This window comes from Sinocyclocheilus rhinocerous, unplaced genomic scaffold (genome assembly GCF_001515625.1).
Source record: "Sinocyclocheilus rhinocerous isolate Xijiao unplaced genomic scaffold, SAMN03320098_v1.1 scaffold277, whole genome shotgun sequence".
Lineage (NCBI taxonomy): Eukaryota > Metazoa > Chordata > Actinopteri > Cypriniformes > Cyprinidae > Sinocyclocheilus > Sinocyclocheilus rhinocerous.
This window is the reverse complement of record NW_015662923.1, coordinates 223,252-239,524: the sequence shown is the minus strand read 5'-3', so window position 1 is coordinate 239,524 and position 16,273 is coordinate 223,252. Positions and strand designations below refer to the sequence as shown.

The 16,273-nt window shown below is 36.8% G+C and overlaps 1 protein-coding gene across 1 annotated transcript in view; it reads left to right on the top strand.

Moving 5' to 3' along the window:
* LOC107728340 (neurexin-3b-like) overlaps positions 1-16,273 on the top strand; it is a 250,258-nt gene that overhangs the window by 163,796 nt on the left and 70,189 nt on the right. The window contains exon 15 of the mRNA XM_016538481.1: positions 12,734-12,915. Within this exon, the coding sequence (XP_016393967.1) occupies positions 12,734-12,915 (182 nt within the window). The remainder of the gene's footprint in view (positions 1-12,733; positions 12,916-16,273) is intronic.

Genomic DNA, 16,273 nt, shown 5'->3' with positions numbered 1-16,273 from the left:
GCTTGGTTAGGACATGGATTAAGGTCAGTTTGTGTGTTCACTTGTGTATGTATGTTCATCTACAGTGTGTATGTATACAAGCTCATGCATGTTGGTGTGTAGGGTCCACTGTGTCCCCTGTTACATGTGAGGTGATTATTGTGTTCATTCAGGACACACACCAGCCATTAATCATTCACAGAGGGTTGAATAGAGGCTGTGTCCCTTGGTGTCTGTCCATGTCCTCCCGTCGCTGATCAGAGTTTGTGGAAATTCATTCACTCTCACCCTGCAACAAATTCATCATCTCCCTGAGTGCTCATGGATAAATAGAGGACGCTCAAGTGCCCCTAGGTGTGTTAAATTGCACATGTTCAGCAAGAAGGCATCAACGCATGTGGACAGAACAAGACTTGCGGAGATCATATAGACAGCACTCAAGCCACAGCCTCACAGAAAACATTAATACAGCCTTCTCTTAACCAGGGTAATAATTCTTGTTCTTGAAAGGTCTTGCTGATTGAATAGATGGATGCATTTCACAAATATGTTTTTTCTCTCTATAACGTACACCATCATTGGCCACCATTATTTCATATGTATGGATAGTATTGAAATAACATTCATTTTCTTATTATGGAGTGACATACTGTAGTTACTGTAACAATATTGCTTTCTAAGGACACAGTGATTATTCTCTCTACAACACTGATCAGCTGTGCTTAAAACAGATTTAAGTAGATGGTATGAGATGGCAGTTGTACTAGTTGTACTAGATAGTTGAATATAGTTCACATAGTACAAATATTTTTTACTCAAGTAAACTCAATCAATCAACCAAACTGACCTTTTTTGATCAAGAAAATTATTTTCTGCTGTAAAAGCAGTCTTAGTATTAATGTGCCACTCAGATTTGTTTGGTCGAATCGATGCGTTTTTGTAAGAAAACTATCCATATTCAAAACGTAATAATCACTTTAATCTAGCTTGCGCCAAAAGTCCTACACGGAAGCAGTTCTGGGCGGATGACGTATGAGTTCAGTGTTGCGAGAAAGATCAAAGACAATTTTTAATATAACTCCGACTGGATTCGTCTGAAAGAAGAAAGTCATATACACCTAGGATGACTTGAGTGTGAGTAATTTGTGGGCTAATTTTCATTTTTGGGTGAACTAACCCTTTAAGGTTTTCTCAACACATATTATGTTTACAATGTCTATTAGCTGTAAATATCCTGACAGTGTAAATATCGCTGAGCAAACAGTTTCCTAGCATGAGCTCTTGTGTAAGAGCGAAAAAGTCGTCTCTCTCCTGTGAAGAAAAAAAAAAAAGAAGAAAAAATGAAGGAGAAATCAGTGAAATTAGCTCTTCATTCATTATCCTGTCCTTGTCCTTGCAGGTCCAAGCTAGAGTCCGGTAGGTGTCATGTCAAGATTCCTATCCCATTGAGAGTGTATTTGTTGATGGCAGATTGCCATGCCAACAGCATCAGTTTGTTTGTTGGCTACATCCTTCTCCCACACTCATTACAAGCAGAGCTCAAAGTGATAGCCCCACGAGGCATAAGGGACCCCCAATGGGGGAATTAATTACTTTTAAGCTGCCAGCAAGAAGGTGAATTTCAAGATTTAGTGTGAAGTCTAATATACAGTGTGCTGAATTCTGTTTTTTAAAGGGGTCATGAATTGAGAAATCAACTTTTACTTGAGGTTTTGACATTTAAGAGATCATCGTACTAAAAGAATATCCTGTAAGTTTCAGAACTGAAAACATCCTTGTTACTGAAATAAAAGCTTTTATTGACACCAGGCCCATCGAACGCCAGATCCTGGAATGTGCCTACCTATGACATAATAGATAGGTTAAACACCGCCTCCACAGAAGAAGATCAATGCCTAATTCTGTAGCTCCGCCCACTGATTCGCACAATAACATGAGTGGTGCTAAACCAGATCGAGCAACCAAGCAATAAACATGTCGTTGAAGGTCGCAAAATATTGTGCAATGCCTGGTTGTGGAAGAACACAGTAGCTGCATAACCTTCCTTTGGATTCAAATATTAGGAATGCGTGGTTGAACTTTATTTGTAATGAAGTTTCAGCTCATGTGAGTAAAACATTGAGCGTTTGTTCGGTTCATTTCACCGCGGATTCCTTTGTAAACAAGACACAGGTCGAGGCTGGATTTGCAGAGAGACTGATATTAAAAAGCAATGCTGTGCCGTCAATATTGGATCCGACAGGAATGGTGCAGCACACTTATGTGAGTAAAAAATATTTGTGTCACTAATGCTTTGTTAGAGATCGCCTGATATGTCCTGATTGTGTGTATCTATCCAAAGTCACAGAAGGCTCCAACTATGAAGGACGTAGCTTGTCAAACAGACACACAGAAAGGTAGTTTACTATGCAAAACTATTATCCAATCATAACAGTGGGTGTTTACTTCCAAGTCTTCAATGCGGCACGCCCATAAAAACCGAGCGTTTCTTGAGCCAGCCTCAAAAGCAGGGTAGAAAATAGCCTATTACTTATTGATTTTGATGTTTTTGAATGTAAAAACCATGCGAACGTCATAAGTGGACCTCAGACAACAGTATAAAATAATAAAAAGGCCAGTTTATGACCCCTTTAAGAAATGCAGTATACAATGTTGTTTCAAACAGTGGCATGCGGCAATGTTTATGATGTTGCTGCATGTTTAATTCATGTCCATCATCTTAAAAATTAAGGCCCATTGGATTGTGAGTGAGGTTTAGTTGTGTACTATGCAGTTTGACAAGTACAGTAGGTCATCTGGGTATTCCTTATACACAGAAAATTCACATACTGCACATAGTATACACACTGTATACTGATTTTCATAAATAGTAGATAATATGCATTGGTGAACATCGAGTTTCAGCAGACAAGTTCCATATGTAAACAACTCTTGTGCCACTTTTAATAGATAGGTTTTCAGATATCTCTTTACCATTAGCGTTTTATTATAGTATACAGTGCATTGTTTCTCTTGTAAATTACATATTCATATGGCATATACGTAATGAAGTTATTTCTTTATACCAGCCTGCTATACCTGTTTTTTTTTTTTCAAACACACAGTCTGTTCAGTGCTGGAAGGCATCGGAATGCCGAGCAGGCAGTAGTGCCTCCCCCGAGATGACTGAATTATGAATGAGACTTCACTTGCAGCCATCTTTGGATGGGTTATTCTTTCTAATGGTGCGTCCTCTGTCTCCAAGGGTCACCACATATTCTGATGCACCAACACACCTCTACTGCGATGTTTTACGCTCCATGGTACCTTATGAATGTGTTTTAGGTGATGTGAGGATGTTTCTGATGGAGCTATAGAATAACTTTGCACTTGTAATTTTTAAATATCCAAATATTCAGATTTCAAAATACTTATCTAAACCTTATTAGCTATTATTTTAGCTATTCGTTCTTTAAGGCTCATTGGCTGAATCTTGTAAAAGCATATTATACCCCATAATCATTTATATTATATGAATGTATAAGTAAAAGTGTTTTTTAATAATTACTGTCACTAGTTACCATTTCTTTTTAAACATTTTTTGAACAGCTGTTTGCCTTTCCCTACTTAAATGGTCCTGTGGTGTGACATATGCATTTGTAAAAGTATAAAAACACCATTCAGACATTCATTAATGTCATAATATCTTCATGCATGATACGGTTAATTACAAAATAATTAACAAAATGTTGTTTAAAACAGCTTTTGATAGTGTATAACATCACACCATAGGATGTCAGTTTCTCAAAAGTTTTATGCTAAAGTAATGATTTTATGCTGACTTTAATTAAAAACATAATATTACTAATTGTGTCTGAAAGGGTTTTCATTACAGCAATGAGAATGAAAATAATTTGCATTACAGTAATAGGAACTTTGGGGCAAATGTTCTTGGTTATAAAATTGTCCTTTTGAAAAACTTTCTTATTTTTTTCTGTTGATTTTGATGTAACATATGACATGGATATTCCTATCCGACAATGAAATTCATACATTCAGCAGTTACATTGCTGGAGGTCACTGAGTTGCTATAGTTTTTATTATGTGTCACTACTTGTACTATGTTGCTCATCTGCAGATTCCAGCTATAGATCCTTGTCTGCTCTCCCACTGCCTGTCATGACATCATGACACTACTCTTTTGCATTAAGTTGGCCACACTATATATATATATATATACTGTAAATATATATTGAGTGTGTGTGTGTGTATTAAACTTCATATATTTATAAACTATTTGCAAAGATGGCGCCTATTTAAAGATTTGCTTTGACACACTCAGCGCACTCAGCATTTATGTACCCTGCCGAGAACAGCCTTACCTCGGCCAGTTCTTCTGGAATTTGCCATTGGCTATGATGTCTCTATAGTGGTTAAACATAAGATATACTTTGTTTTGGGTATATATAACAGGCAATCTTTGGTCTCATTAAACTATTATTTGTTCAAGAGTAAGTAGTTTTGGCTGAGGGCAAAATGAGTGAGTCAGAAGCAAAGACTTTTATATTGAAAGGGACCAAAACAAGAACATTATACTACTTTCAACCAACACTTTGTAAGACCCAACCAACAAATGCATTGACCAGCACTGTCATGGGAAATTCCCATAACTGTTGAAAGGATACTGTGACAAAGATATTGCTTTCCTCAACTTCAATGAAGCAACTCAGCATTCCTTCGTTACTAGTTTTACTTCGTTACTTCGTTACATTTGAGATATAAACCTGAGGCAGAACGAAATAGTTCCACACACAAAAGGGTTTTTTGAGACATCCCATTGTTATTTCTTATTTATTTACAGACTTGTGCCTTCAATCTGTTGTATAAACACAATATCACACTTGTAGCCGTGTGATGTGTTTGCACTTTTATTTTTTAATTCCAAAACATCTCCACAAATCACATGGACCCCTAAGAGGTTGGCAACTGAAAACTGAAATAAAAAAGAGGCACCAGCATCTCTTCATCCATTTGTGCACCAACAACAAACAGTGTGTCAGAGATGTGGTAGAGGTTGAGTGAGATAGTGTGTGTGTGTGTGTGTGTGTGTGTGTGTGTGTGTGAATTGGGGTGCACTTTGGCATGTCTGACTTTAAAGAAGTCTTTGAGCACACCTTCATGCTGCTGCAGATTTGGTGCAGAAAAGTAGGCAGCCTTCATGGAGATCTGACTCTCCTGCTGACTCTCCTGTTCACACACACACAGAACATTCTCTTTTTGTTGGGCTGATAGCAAATCAAGCTGTTCTTGAAATGCTTTGAGGTTCTATCTCCTTTGATTGAACTAGTGGGGGGTTAACTGTCAATGGCTCTGTTTCAAAACCTAGTAAGCTGCCTTGCTGTCTGCTGCTTTCTGTAGCAACATCTTAAAGCCATCTGTCATTTTTAAGGTCCCTAATATTGTTTTGGGAGTCTCCTACAACAGGTTTATATGCATGAAAGGTGAAAAAAAACACTTTCGTTTTCTCATAATATACATTTAATTTAGTCTCTCTAAACCCCTCCTTTCCTAAGCCTACTCTGCTCTGATTGGTCAGATGGCCCAGTCCTTTGTTATTGGTCTACCGCATACAGCACGTGTCAGAAACGAAACGCCATTGCCATAACTGAATGGCAGCTCTGGAGAGAATATATCGAGAAAAGATGGTATCGGTTTTACCTTATAAATTTGACCCTGGGTCTGATCATGAAACGTCTAGTTGATCAACCAGACACTGATTCGCAAGCACGACTGGAGCAGGATGTTTCTCAGTGGTAAGTGTCAACTTAGTTTGTGGTAGTAAAAAAGACGTGATTGGAGCATCATAGTTATAATTTATTTAGGTGCTCATGTGGGAACTGTATCAGAATGCCAATCGAAGGTGAAATCCTCTGCTGCCACGAAGTACGACAGGTAGCATTATATACATTTCTGCATTAGTTGAGCATTTGGCACATCTTTTATAAAGAATTAAGTGTATTTTGAATGATTGATAGAAAATACAAATGTCTATTATTTATCATACTTACATTACACAGCATCTTCTCAACATGATGTTAACCACATGTAACTGTTTAAAGGGGGGTCAAGTTGTTCGCGTCTGGTTTTTGTTTTGTTTTGTTTTTTGACAGACAATAACATTATCTACCATGCACTGTTGGCTTCATAACTTTGCAGATAGTTCACATTCTCATACAGCTATATTACACACTGTACGCATGAAAGGCAATATTCGAAATGGCAATTATTTGCCAGTATCCTTTTTTTTCCCTGCTATGTCATTAACACAGGTTCATGATTTGCACAGCATGCATTTGTCTACTAGTTTCAGAGAAATACTCACTTATAGGCCTACTGAACATACTGCTGGTGTAATCAAGATGCATTTAAACACACACTCACACACATTATTGCAAGAAAACATGTTTCAGAGTGCTCTGTTCCAAAACGTATTTAGCTGCCTGTGTATAGGCAGCATTTTAAGGCAATATGAAAAATCTGAAAATGGCTATAGCATGATTCTATGAGTGACCAGTTTGTCACAGTAAGGAATAATCAGGTGTGCATTATATTCTAATAATTCAACGGACCAGAGTCAATTATTCCGCTTATACTACAGTTACCAAACCTCAAATATTGTTCAGATGTTGTATTTCAAGACATTCGTCAAGTTTTTGCCCTTAAAATGCTCTTGTGTGAAGGATTAATTTCTTACGCATCTCATCCCACGCTAATTCCAAAACATCATTTTAGACCTAGTAATGGAGGCTTGAGCCATTGATAGCAGACTAATGCAGTTATTAATTATTACAGAGAGAGAGAGAGTGAGCGAGAGAGATTAAGCGTGTGTGAATTACCTGAGTCTGTGCGTCTCTCAACATTGTTCAGCAGCAGCATCTCTACTAATAGCGAAAATGTAAGTTAATCTTCTTCAAGAACAGTGCCGTTATTGCCTTGCTTGTGATACATATGTCATGTAGCTTTTAAGTTCCTAAACTATTTTACTGATAAAAATCGTCAGAGCAGTGCTGACAACACGTTTTTGCGCGAGTGCGTGTCAGTACTGTATGTGTGTGCATTTATAAGGGAGAAAGAGATAATGTGCTTTCCGTACATAATAAAACGTAATTTTGTGGCAAAAACATGGAAATAATTTGTAGTTTTTAACTTGTTGTTTACTACATTTATGTGCTTGGTCAGTTTTATTGTGGGTTTTGGTTATTTTGCTGTTGTAGGCTATAAGGACCATTGAAATAGCTGAAATCGTTTGGAGAAGTGATATGGACATGTAATGCAGTCAAGACCTCCCTGGAACTACTTTAGCTGTGCGTTTCCCTGAAAATAATTGCACAACCTAGAACATTCTTCAGTCAATCAGATTCAAGCATTCAACAGTCTCACAGTATAATGAGTTTTAATGTCAAGGTGTCTGTTGAATTATCTCCGTACTGCCAATATGCAGAACCAAGCTTCTGGTTACCATAGCAGCAAAAACACCTCATCAAGATGAGATTGTTTTAGGAGAGAATATACAGTATATATATATATATATATATATATATATATATATATATATAGAATCGCATTATATCTTATATATCTTATATCTTCAATGTTATTAATATTTGGTTACTTTGGCTTGCATTAGTTCTCAAGAGTTTTCTCATTAACAACCAGTGCACCTTGGAGGAAGACAAAGCGTATATTTTTCCTTCTAAGGTCTGAATTCTGATTGACTCGCTCACCTGCTGAGGGTTTGACATCCTCACAGTTTAAAGACCACTGTCTATGAACAGAAAGTATACAATTACAATTTCTGAAATGAAGATGATGATGCTGGAATAAGTCCTTCACGGAGTTTTTGCCAGGCTGTGGCAAAAGTGTGTTAAAATCAATCTGATGGTTTGATTAGGCTGTTGATCTGCTGAATTTCAAATACTGAATTCAGTGAAGAATTCCCTAAATAAGTTAATTGATCCCAATACTTATAGTTGAACATAATTAATTCAAATATTTACCTTTAGGCTAATTTTTTCCCTTAAAATATATAATATAAAATATTACTCTGTTATTTTTGTTCATTAGATAGAGTAAGGAAAAATGTGTTTGACAAGCTTTTATCTGGAAACCACCTCATTTTTCAAATACTCGTTTGCACTTCACTTGTACCACTGTGTTGTCTCTGTCTGATTTCAATTATGGCCTGGCTGTTGGCCACACAGTTGTAAGAACTGTGATTACAAGATTACAAAGAGTGATTACAAATAGGTCAGTGTCGGAAAGACCTACACATAAAAACTCCTCTCCTGAACCACTCTCCAGCAACAACTTGGCTCAAGACTGAAGCTTTTGTGCCCAGAGCCCACTGAGCGGGGCAGCCATTGTTTGGATCTTGATACTGGACTAGAAGCAAATACATCCATGCTTTGGAGACAGAGTGTATTTGCTCTGTTTTTCTTGTACTCTTGTGTTTTCATGTCCGTGGTTCTGTGTTGAACTACATGGAACATGTTTTCTGCACCTCCGACATATTGCATGGTTGAAAGCTCATGAGATACCACTTTAGAATTTAAAATCACGGCTTGTACCAAGTGTATGCTCTCACTCTGGGTCTTTGGGCACGTATTTTTGCCATCTTTTAAAATTATTTTAAGTCATATTGTAGTATATGACCACAGTGAAATTTTTAGTAAAATCCAGGCAGATTGTGCACACCAGCAGTTTTATCATTTTTAATCATGACTGACAGTGTTGACTGGCCATTTTATGTCATCTGTCCATGTCATGTTCTGACATCCAGAGAAGCCTACATTTTTCAACAGTTTCTCTGTCTGGTGCCAACCAGTTGGTTGGTTGGTTGTAGTTTGCGCATTAATTAAGGCCTTGTCCCAAATGGCATTTTCAGCCCACATGGACTTTTGGGTAATAGTCCACTATATAGTCTGCACCAGTGCAGGCTAGGCATAATGGTGCTTCGGTGGTGAATAGCAGCCACAGAGAGCACTCGTGAAGGCCACAAGACCGTATTAAGTGAACCATTTGGGACTGGGGCTGTGTCATCAATTACTGTGTTATTACTGTTTTTTCAGTCACCTTTTTAACAAGTCCAAGAGTATCTGTTTTGCTTTACAATAAAATTAATATTTGATAATCTACTAATGTTGTACCAGACAGCAAAATTATAGCAGATCTTATTTTGCTTAAGACCGTAACTACAGTCATTTTAAATGAATTATGCAAAATGTTAAAAAGCGTACATGCAGTGCCCAGTGAAAGCAATATTTAGTCCAATGTGTTTCTTAACATCATGTTCATAGTTACCTTTATGCGTCAAACAAATACATTGTTAAACACACACACACACACACACACACACACTTAGTGTACACACTAATTTGTGTTAGTATATTAAATTGAAAATGAATGCCACGCATCACCCTTTATCAACGCATTTCTGTAATGAAGTTTTTTAATGAAGTTTTCACCAGCCTGAAATTCCATTAAGAAGACACAAACGTACGTATTGCTCCAGAAGATGCAATTTGCCCATAATGAATTCATACATAAAACACCAGACTTTCAAAAGCTTTCAGTATTCATTAAAAACAGTCCATTTGTGGCATAATTACAATCTCACTTCTTTTAGCCCTTTTTCTTAACACCAATGGCTAAATGCAAGACACTCCCTCACTCTATCAACACTGCAAGTAACTCTCAGTCTACCTGCCAATTCGGCAGCATTTAAATGGACGTGTGCAGTCGCTTAAAGCCCTGATGCGATTAAATTTGGTAAATAGCTTTTTTTGTGTGTCAGGCATTTGCTAAGCCTACCCGTGCAGGGTCCATTAGAAACGTAGTGTTGACTGAATGGTGTCTCTTGTTACTTAGCAAATCCACTGAGTGGGATAATTGGGTCCCTGGAGTGCAGTGTGGATGCAGTATTTCATGGCATCCCACAGCACAGAGAAGGCATGGTATATGAGGACAACTCCCTGAAGACTGAGCTCAGATCCGTGTCCGTCCTCACGAGAACTATGATTGGAGACATAGAAGAATTCTGAGTTAGATCCTGTGGTATAGTTTCCCGAAGGTCAGGATTTTACTCTGTGCCTCAAGCGTGTAATCTATCTAATAAAACAGAGTGTTGACCTAGCATAGACATATTAGTTCGGGACAAGTTAGGTTGACCCAGCACAGGTCTTATATGTATGCGATGTGATACATTCTCTTTCATCTCACTCCCATATGTCTCTCTGTCTCCTGGGATGATTTTAACTCATCCCTTTTGTTAACAAATGCTTTAAAGGCTGAAGTGTGTTATCATTTCATAGACAGTGGTGTTTATTCAAATAAATAAATAAAGTTTTGCTTCGTTTTTGACCTATGTGACTTAACAATACCAACATTTTAAATACAAGTAAAATTTCACAATTCTCAATTCCAATTTACAGTCACAGCAAAAACTAATACTAGCCTAAGTAATGTAAAGTTCAAACATTAGCAAACAAAAGCAAATCAGTCAATAATAAAATAAGAACAAATAAACAAATTACAAGAGGATGTTGTCACATATTTTCTTAAGTGTTTACATTCATAAATGAAATGTTTACATGGAGACATGCTTTTTGACATAATTTTGTGTGCATTTGCTCAAAGAAACGCGAACGAGAACTCGCCTAAACATGTGGTAATAGTCTAATATAAGATTTATGAAATTATTTCATGAATGCAAGGTATCTTATTAGTCTATATTTTAAGCCAGAATCACTTATATGAAGAAATGTGGAATATAAAACAATACAGAAAAAAAAAAAACTGTAAACATAGTTTAAATAATTTAATTATTTTACCCAAATTGTATGGCTCATCTACAACTATGATTAGTAGAGTGTATAAAATAAATTAAAAATAAAATAAAATAAAATAAATAAAAACAAATTGAGTGATTGTGTGAAGTTCACGCAAAAGTCCCTAAAATACTCACGTTACTGTTAATATAAAATCAATACATAGAATTTAATGTATTGATTTTTTTTACAGTTGTTTTACATGTATTTTAAATTATGCATTGTGTTGTGTTTTAGTGTTGCAGGTATTGTCCGTAATTTTAACAGAAAATGTACTGGTAATTTTAATAGGTTTCTTTACAGATTTTATGTAGAACTTTCCAGATCGATTACTTGTAGGTTCTGTGACTATTAGGATTCTACTTTAAAAGGCAGCTGCTTATGTTGCTGTCCATTATGTTGAACACAACTATAATTATGTCTAGAGTATGATCCCTGGAATAGATTACAAAAGATTCAGAGACCTGGACATGATTGATTACATGCTTGTCCAGATATTTGTAAATGGTTCTGATTTAAGAGCGGTAATTACTATGATTCAAAGGAACTTTTTGGAGTTTTGCCACTAGTTTTGTCTTTTGCTATGGGTGTGATATGAAAGCATAATGAGCCTATTCCTGAGGAGCCAATGTCCAGCTTATTTCCTTTGCCCTTTTGTGTTTGTAAAATTGCACTTGGAAAAGGTTGTTTGATTTTATTTCTCTGTCTGCTTTTGTTCGCTAGTTACAGATTCATGTATAATGTATGAGGATTTTTAGTCTTTTTTTTCTTTTTTTGGCGACTTCAAGCTTTTCCATGGATAGAACCCCGTTTAAGAGTCTTGAGGGCCAAGCGTTGAACCCACAGCTCAGCTCAAGGGCCGGACACTCCAGCCAAGGTCTAAGAGTTGCCATGAAAATTAGGTCACTAAAACTAACATAAAAAGATATGTGCTTGTTTAGCGCCCCCATTGGAGGTTTCACAGTGATCTCAGACCAACTTGTAATTAATTCTGCATGAATCACAATGATAAAACAAGAGCCCGATCCTAAACCATGGTACCATTTGAGACATATACTAAAATGGTCTTAAATCCACCATGTGATCTGTGCAGCTGAGGATTTAGCCATATGTGTTTTATAAAATTCTGGAATACTGAATTCAGATGATTTCTTAAAACAACACAGCAAGAACAGCTAAGATTCCATTGAACACACAAGCAAATTACAAGCAATAGGACAAATAAAACCAATAGGCCAGACGTACAGTGAACAGTGAACTGAAAAGCTTCCGGTTTCAAATAGCTTTATCAATTAGCTGCACTCTTTTACTTTAGGTCTTACTGTCTTTATGTTCATTTGTAGTAAAGCTACTAAAATTATCCAGGCAAGAGTAGTTTTTTTTTCTTGTTAATATTATACTTCAGAAAATATTACCAACATCAGCCAGAAATGCCTGTTAAAGTGCAATAATTGGTTACACTTTATTTCGATAGTCCACTTTAGACATTCTACTAACTATAAGTAACTTTGTAACTACATGTCAACTAATTCTCATTAATTTGCAACTCCATGTCTACTAACTCTCAGAGTAGACTGTTAGGGTAGGTTTAGGGTTAGTAGAATAAGTTGACAAAGAAAGAGAAGATATTAAGCAGACAGTCTACTAATACTCTACTAAATGCTAGTTGACATGTAGTTGCAAAGTTACTTACTGTTAATAGAATGTCTAAAGTGGACTATCGAAATAAAGTGTTACCCAATAATTAATGCACAGATTTGATATTTTGACACACATCCAATTTTATGTTCCACCTGTACAAACGTACAAACAGGTTATATTTAAATTAATACCTTCCAAGACATTTTGACCATTCATTATTGTAATTCTTTCTCTATTCCTCCCTGCAGCTGGAGCAACGTACATCTTTGGAAAGGGCGGAGGACTTATCACATACACATGGCCCAATAACGAGAGGCCCAGCACTAGAACCGATAGATTGGCGGTGGGCTTCAGCACCACCATCAAGGATGGGATTCTGGTCCGCATTGACAGCGCCCCCAGACTAGGAGACTACATCATGCTCCATATCGTGAGTCCAGTCTCCAATAATGTTTAACAGTTATGACAGCTGGCAGAGTGGCCATTATACAATAGAGCTGACTATCACAACTACCACATTATACTGTGAAACATACGTCACAAATATATTGCAGTGCCTCATTATATCATAATTCGATCAGTACATAAACTGTGGCAAACATGCAAGACAGACCCAGGATCACACATCATAACAGTGTCTCTGAAATGCTGGATTTAAATTTAAATTTATAGACCAAAAATAGGTGAATGCTGGTGTCTTGTACACTGTTGAGGTGAATTATAATTAGATACATTTATTATAATAAGATTTTCAAAGTTTGGTTTAGGTTTTGGTGTACACTGGGACCTCAAAGACAGCAAAGTCAAGCGGTAAAGTAATATTTCTGGAATCCACAGAAGTGTTTGTAGGGGATTCTGCTGATGCAAGAAAATGGTGATAATGTCTGAAAGAAAGCCAGACTTCAACAGATTGAAAGTCTTTTTCTCCTTAACGTCTCTGTGGAGAGATAATGTACTCGCAGACCATCTGTTCCATGGAACAGCAACCAAGGCATCTCAGTTTTAAGAGGAAATGAGAGAAAATGTAACTCACTGAGATGAGAGACGTGTTTTGACCCCCTGTGCATGAAAGGCCCTCATGGTGTGTGTTCGAGTACATTTACATTTACATTTAGTCATTTAGCAGACGCTTTTATCCAAAGCGACTTACAAATGAGGACAATACAAGCAATCAAAACTAACAAAAGAGCAACAATATGTTAGTGCAAATTACAAGTCTTGGTTAGCCTAAGAGAGTGGAGAGAAGGATGAAAACGAGTGTATGTTTGCTGGTAAGATGTGTTTGACAGTTTGTGGTGTGGCAAATTGTGCACTGAGGTTTGTAATTTTATTAATGAAGAATGTGGCAAAGTCGTCAGCTGTTAGCGTTGATGAAGGAGGGGGAGGAGGAGGACAAAGGAGGGAGGGAAAATTTTTAAAGAGCATACAAGAGTTAGGCGAATTGTTGATTTTGTTGTGATAGTATGAGCCAAGGGGCAGAAGAGGTGGTACGAGCTGGCCTGGAAGACAAGGGGCAGACACTGTCTAAACAAGACGTAAGAGTGGAGCAGAAAGTATCAGTAGCACTGTTAACATCAAGAGATGGCAGCGAAAATGAAACCATAGCAGATAGCTGGGAGGGTGAGAGTGCACGTAGGTTACGTCGAAAAGTGACATGTGGAGGGGTATGTGTTGTGTCAGGAACTATGTTGAGGTTAAGAGTGAGGAGGAAGTGATCCGAGGTGTGCAGTGGAGTAACCAGCACATGATCAGTGGAGCAGTGTCGTGTGTAAATAAGGTCCAGTTGGTTGGCTGATTTGTGAGTAGCCGTAGTTAACACTCGCTTGAGATCTCACTTGAGATCAAAAGTGTGGAAGTCTGCAGCCTGAGGTTTATCTAGGTGGATGTTGAAGTCTCCATGCATAACTAGGGGAGTACCATCCTCATGAAAGTTTGAGAGCAGCACATATAATTCTTCCACAAAGTTACCTAGTGGTCCTGGGGGGTCGATAAACAACTATAAAATGGATTTTAAGAGGGTGGGTAATAGTGGCTGAATGTGATTCAAAGGAGCTGTTGATACTCGGAGATGGTAAAGGATTACATTTCCAATCATTAGGGATAAGAAGACCAGTACCTCCACCTCTGCCAGTCAGACGGGGGGAGTGGGAAAAAGAGAAATTATTGGAGAGTGCTGCAGGTGTAGCATTGTCCTCTGGTTTGATCCAGGTCTCTGTCAGGGCCATGAGGTTTCGTCTCGAATGACGAGTAATAGAAGTAATAACATCTGCTTTGTTTACAGCAGACTGGCAATTCCAGAGACCAATAGAAAAAGAAAGTAGTGTATTAGTAGGCATAGGCAAAGTGCGCAGGTTGTTAGGATTGCGCTGCCTACAGTGTGTGATGCGTGGTATGCGAGTGGTAGTGATAGTAGGGATCTGGAAACACATAGTAAAAATAGTAGAAATGCTTCTATTGAATTAGTAAGAGCTGCACCAAAAGACATCTGCTAAAGTAGTGGTTCTCAACTGGTTTGCGAACTGGACGTCAAGTGACGCCCCAACACAGTACTAAAGCATAAACCATATTTAGTATGGGTTAATATGTTATTTATTACTTTTTATAATTTATGATTTCCATTTTAAAAATTGCTAAGCCTATGTATTTACTATCATAAATGCTTGATTAAATGGTAATGAATTTTAGTTGCAGTTAATTAAATGAAAAAGTTGTAAAGTAAAAAAACTAAACTAAAATTAAAAGGGATCTAAAGTAAAGAAGTGAAGCGACTAACTTATATATAACACACACATATATATATATATACACACACACACACATACATATTTTTAATATTGTGACAGTTTGTCTGTTCAAAAATGATTGATTCACAGACTCATTTGTGTCCTTGTTGTTACGGAGCTGACGAGATGAGAGGCGTGCAGATCCATGTGCAAGCTTTTATTAATAAACAGTCAAAAACACAGGCAAGGAGTGTAGTGTGAGACCTCTGGTGGTGAGTGAACGGAAGTTTATAGACCGGATTCGTGACACTTGTGCAGTATTTCTATATTTTTGTAGGGAAATATTTTGATATATGTTCATGTCTTTATCACTATATTTTCAATTCAGTTCAGATTTAGGATGTTTCTAGTTGTATGTTTATTAATTGAAAATGTATCTATTAAAATTTAATTGAATAACCTTGTAATCCTAATTGAGATCTTTATTGACTTTGTATACAGAAAATAAATTATTTCATTTAATAGTGTTTTTATTATTATTATTATTATTATTATTATTGTTATTATTATTATCTGTGTAGAGTTGTACAGTAAGAAAGTTATTTCCCTTAACCAGGAAATGAACGTTCTTAGAATTGACAAGACAGTTGACCCTGAGAGGTCAGCTAAATATCTACAGCGGATCTAAATATTTATAATTAATTATAACTAGTTATGATTAATTATTCATATTTCCCCATGAGCTGATTCGTTACAAAAGTAAGTAAACAACTCTCCCGCTTAGATACCACTACTTTGTATCATGTCAAAATAAAATTTGAAATGGTCTGGAAACGTCAGTTTTTAGTGAGCATTCAGCGTGATGAAATTAAAGATATATCTTCGTGTCTGTGGCAGTGTTTACAGAGCTTTTATGACGAACAGCTGAACATCAGTTCACAAATAAAAAATATTGGTAACATTTTACAATTAGGTGTAAAATTAGGTGAGTTAACTAACATGAACAAACAATGAACATTTATTACAGTATTTATTAATCTTTGTTTACATTAGTTAATACAAATA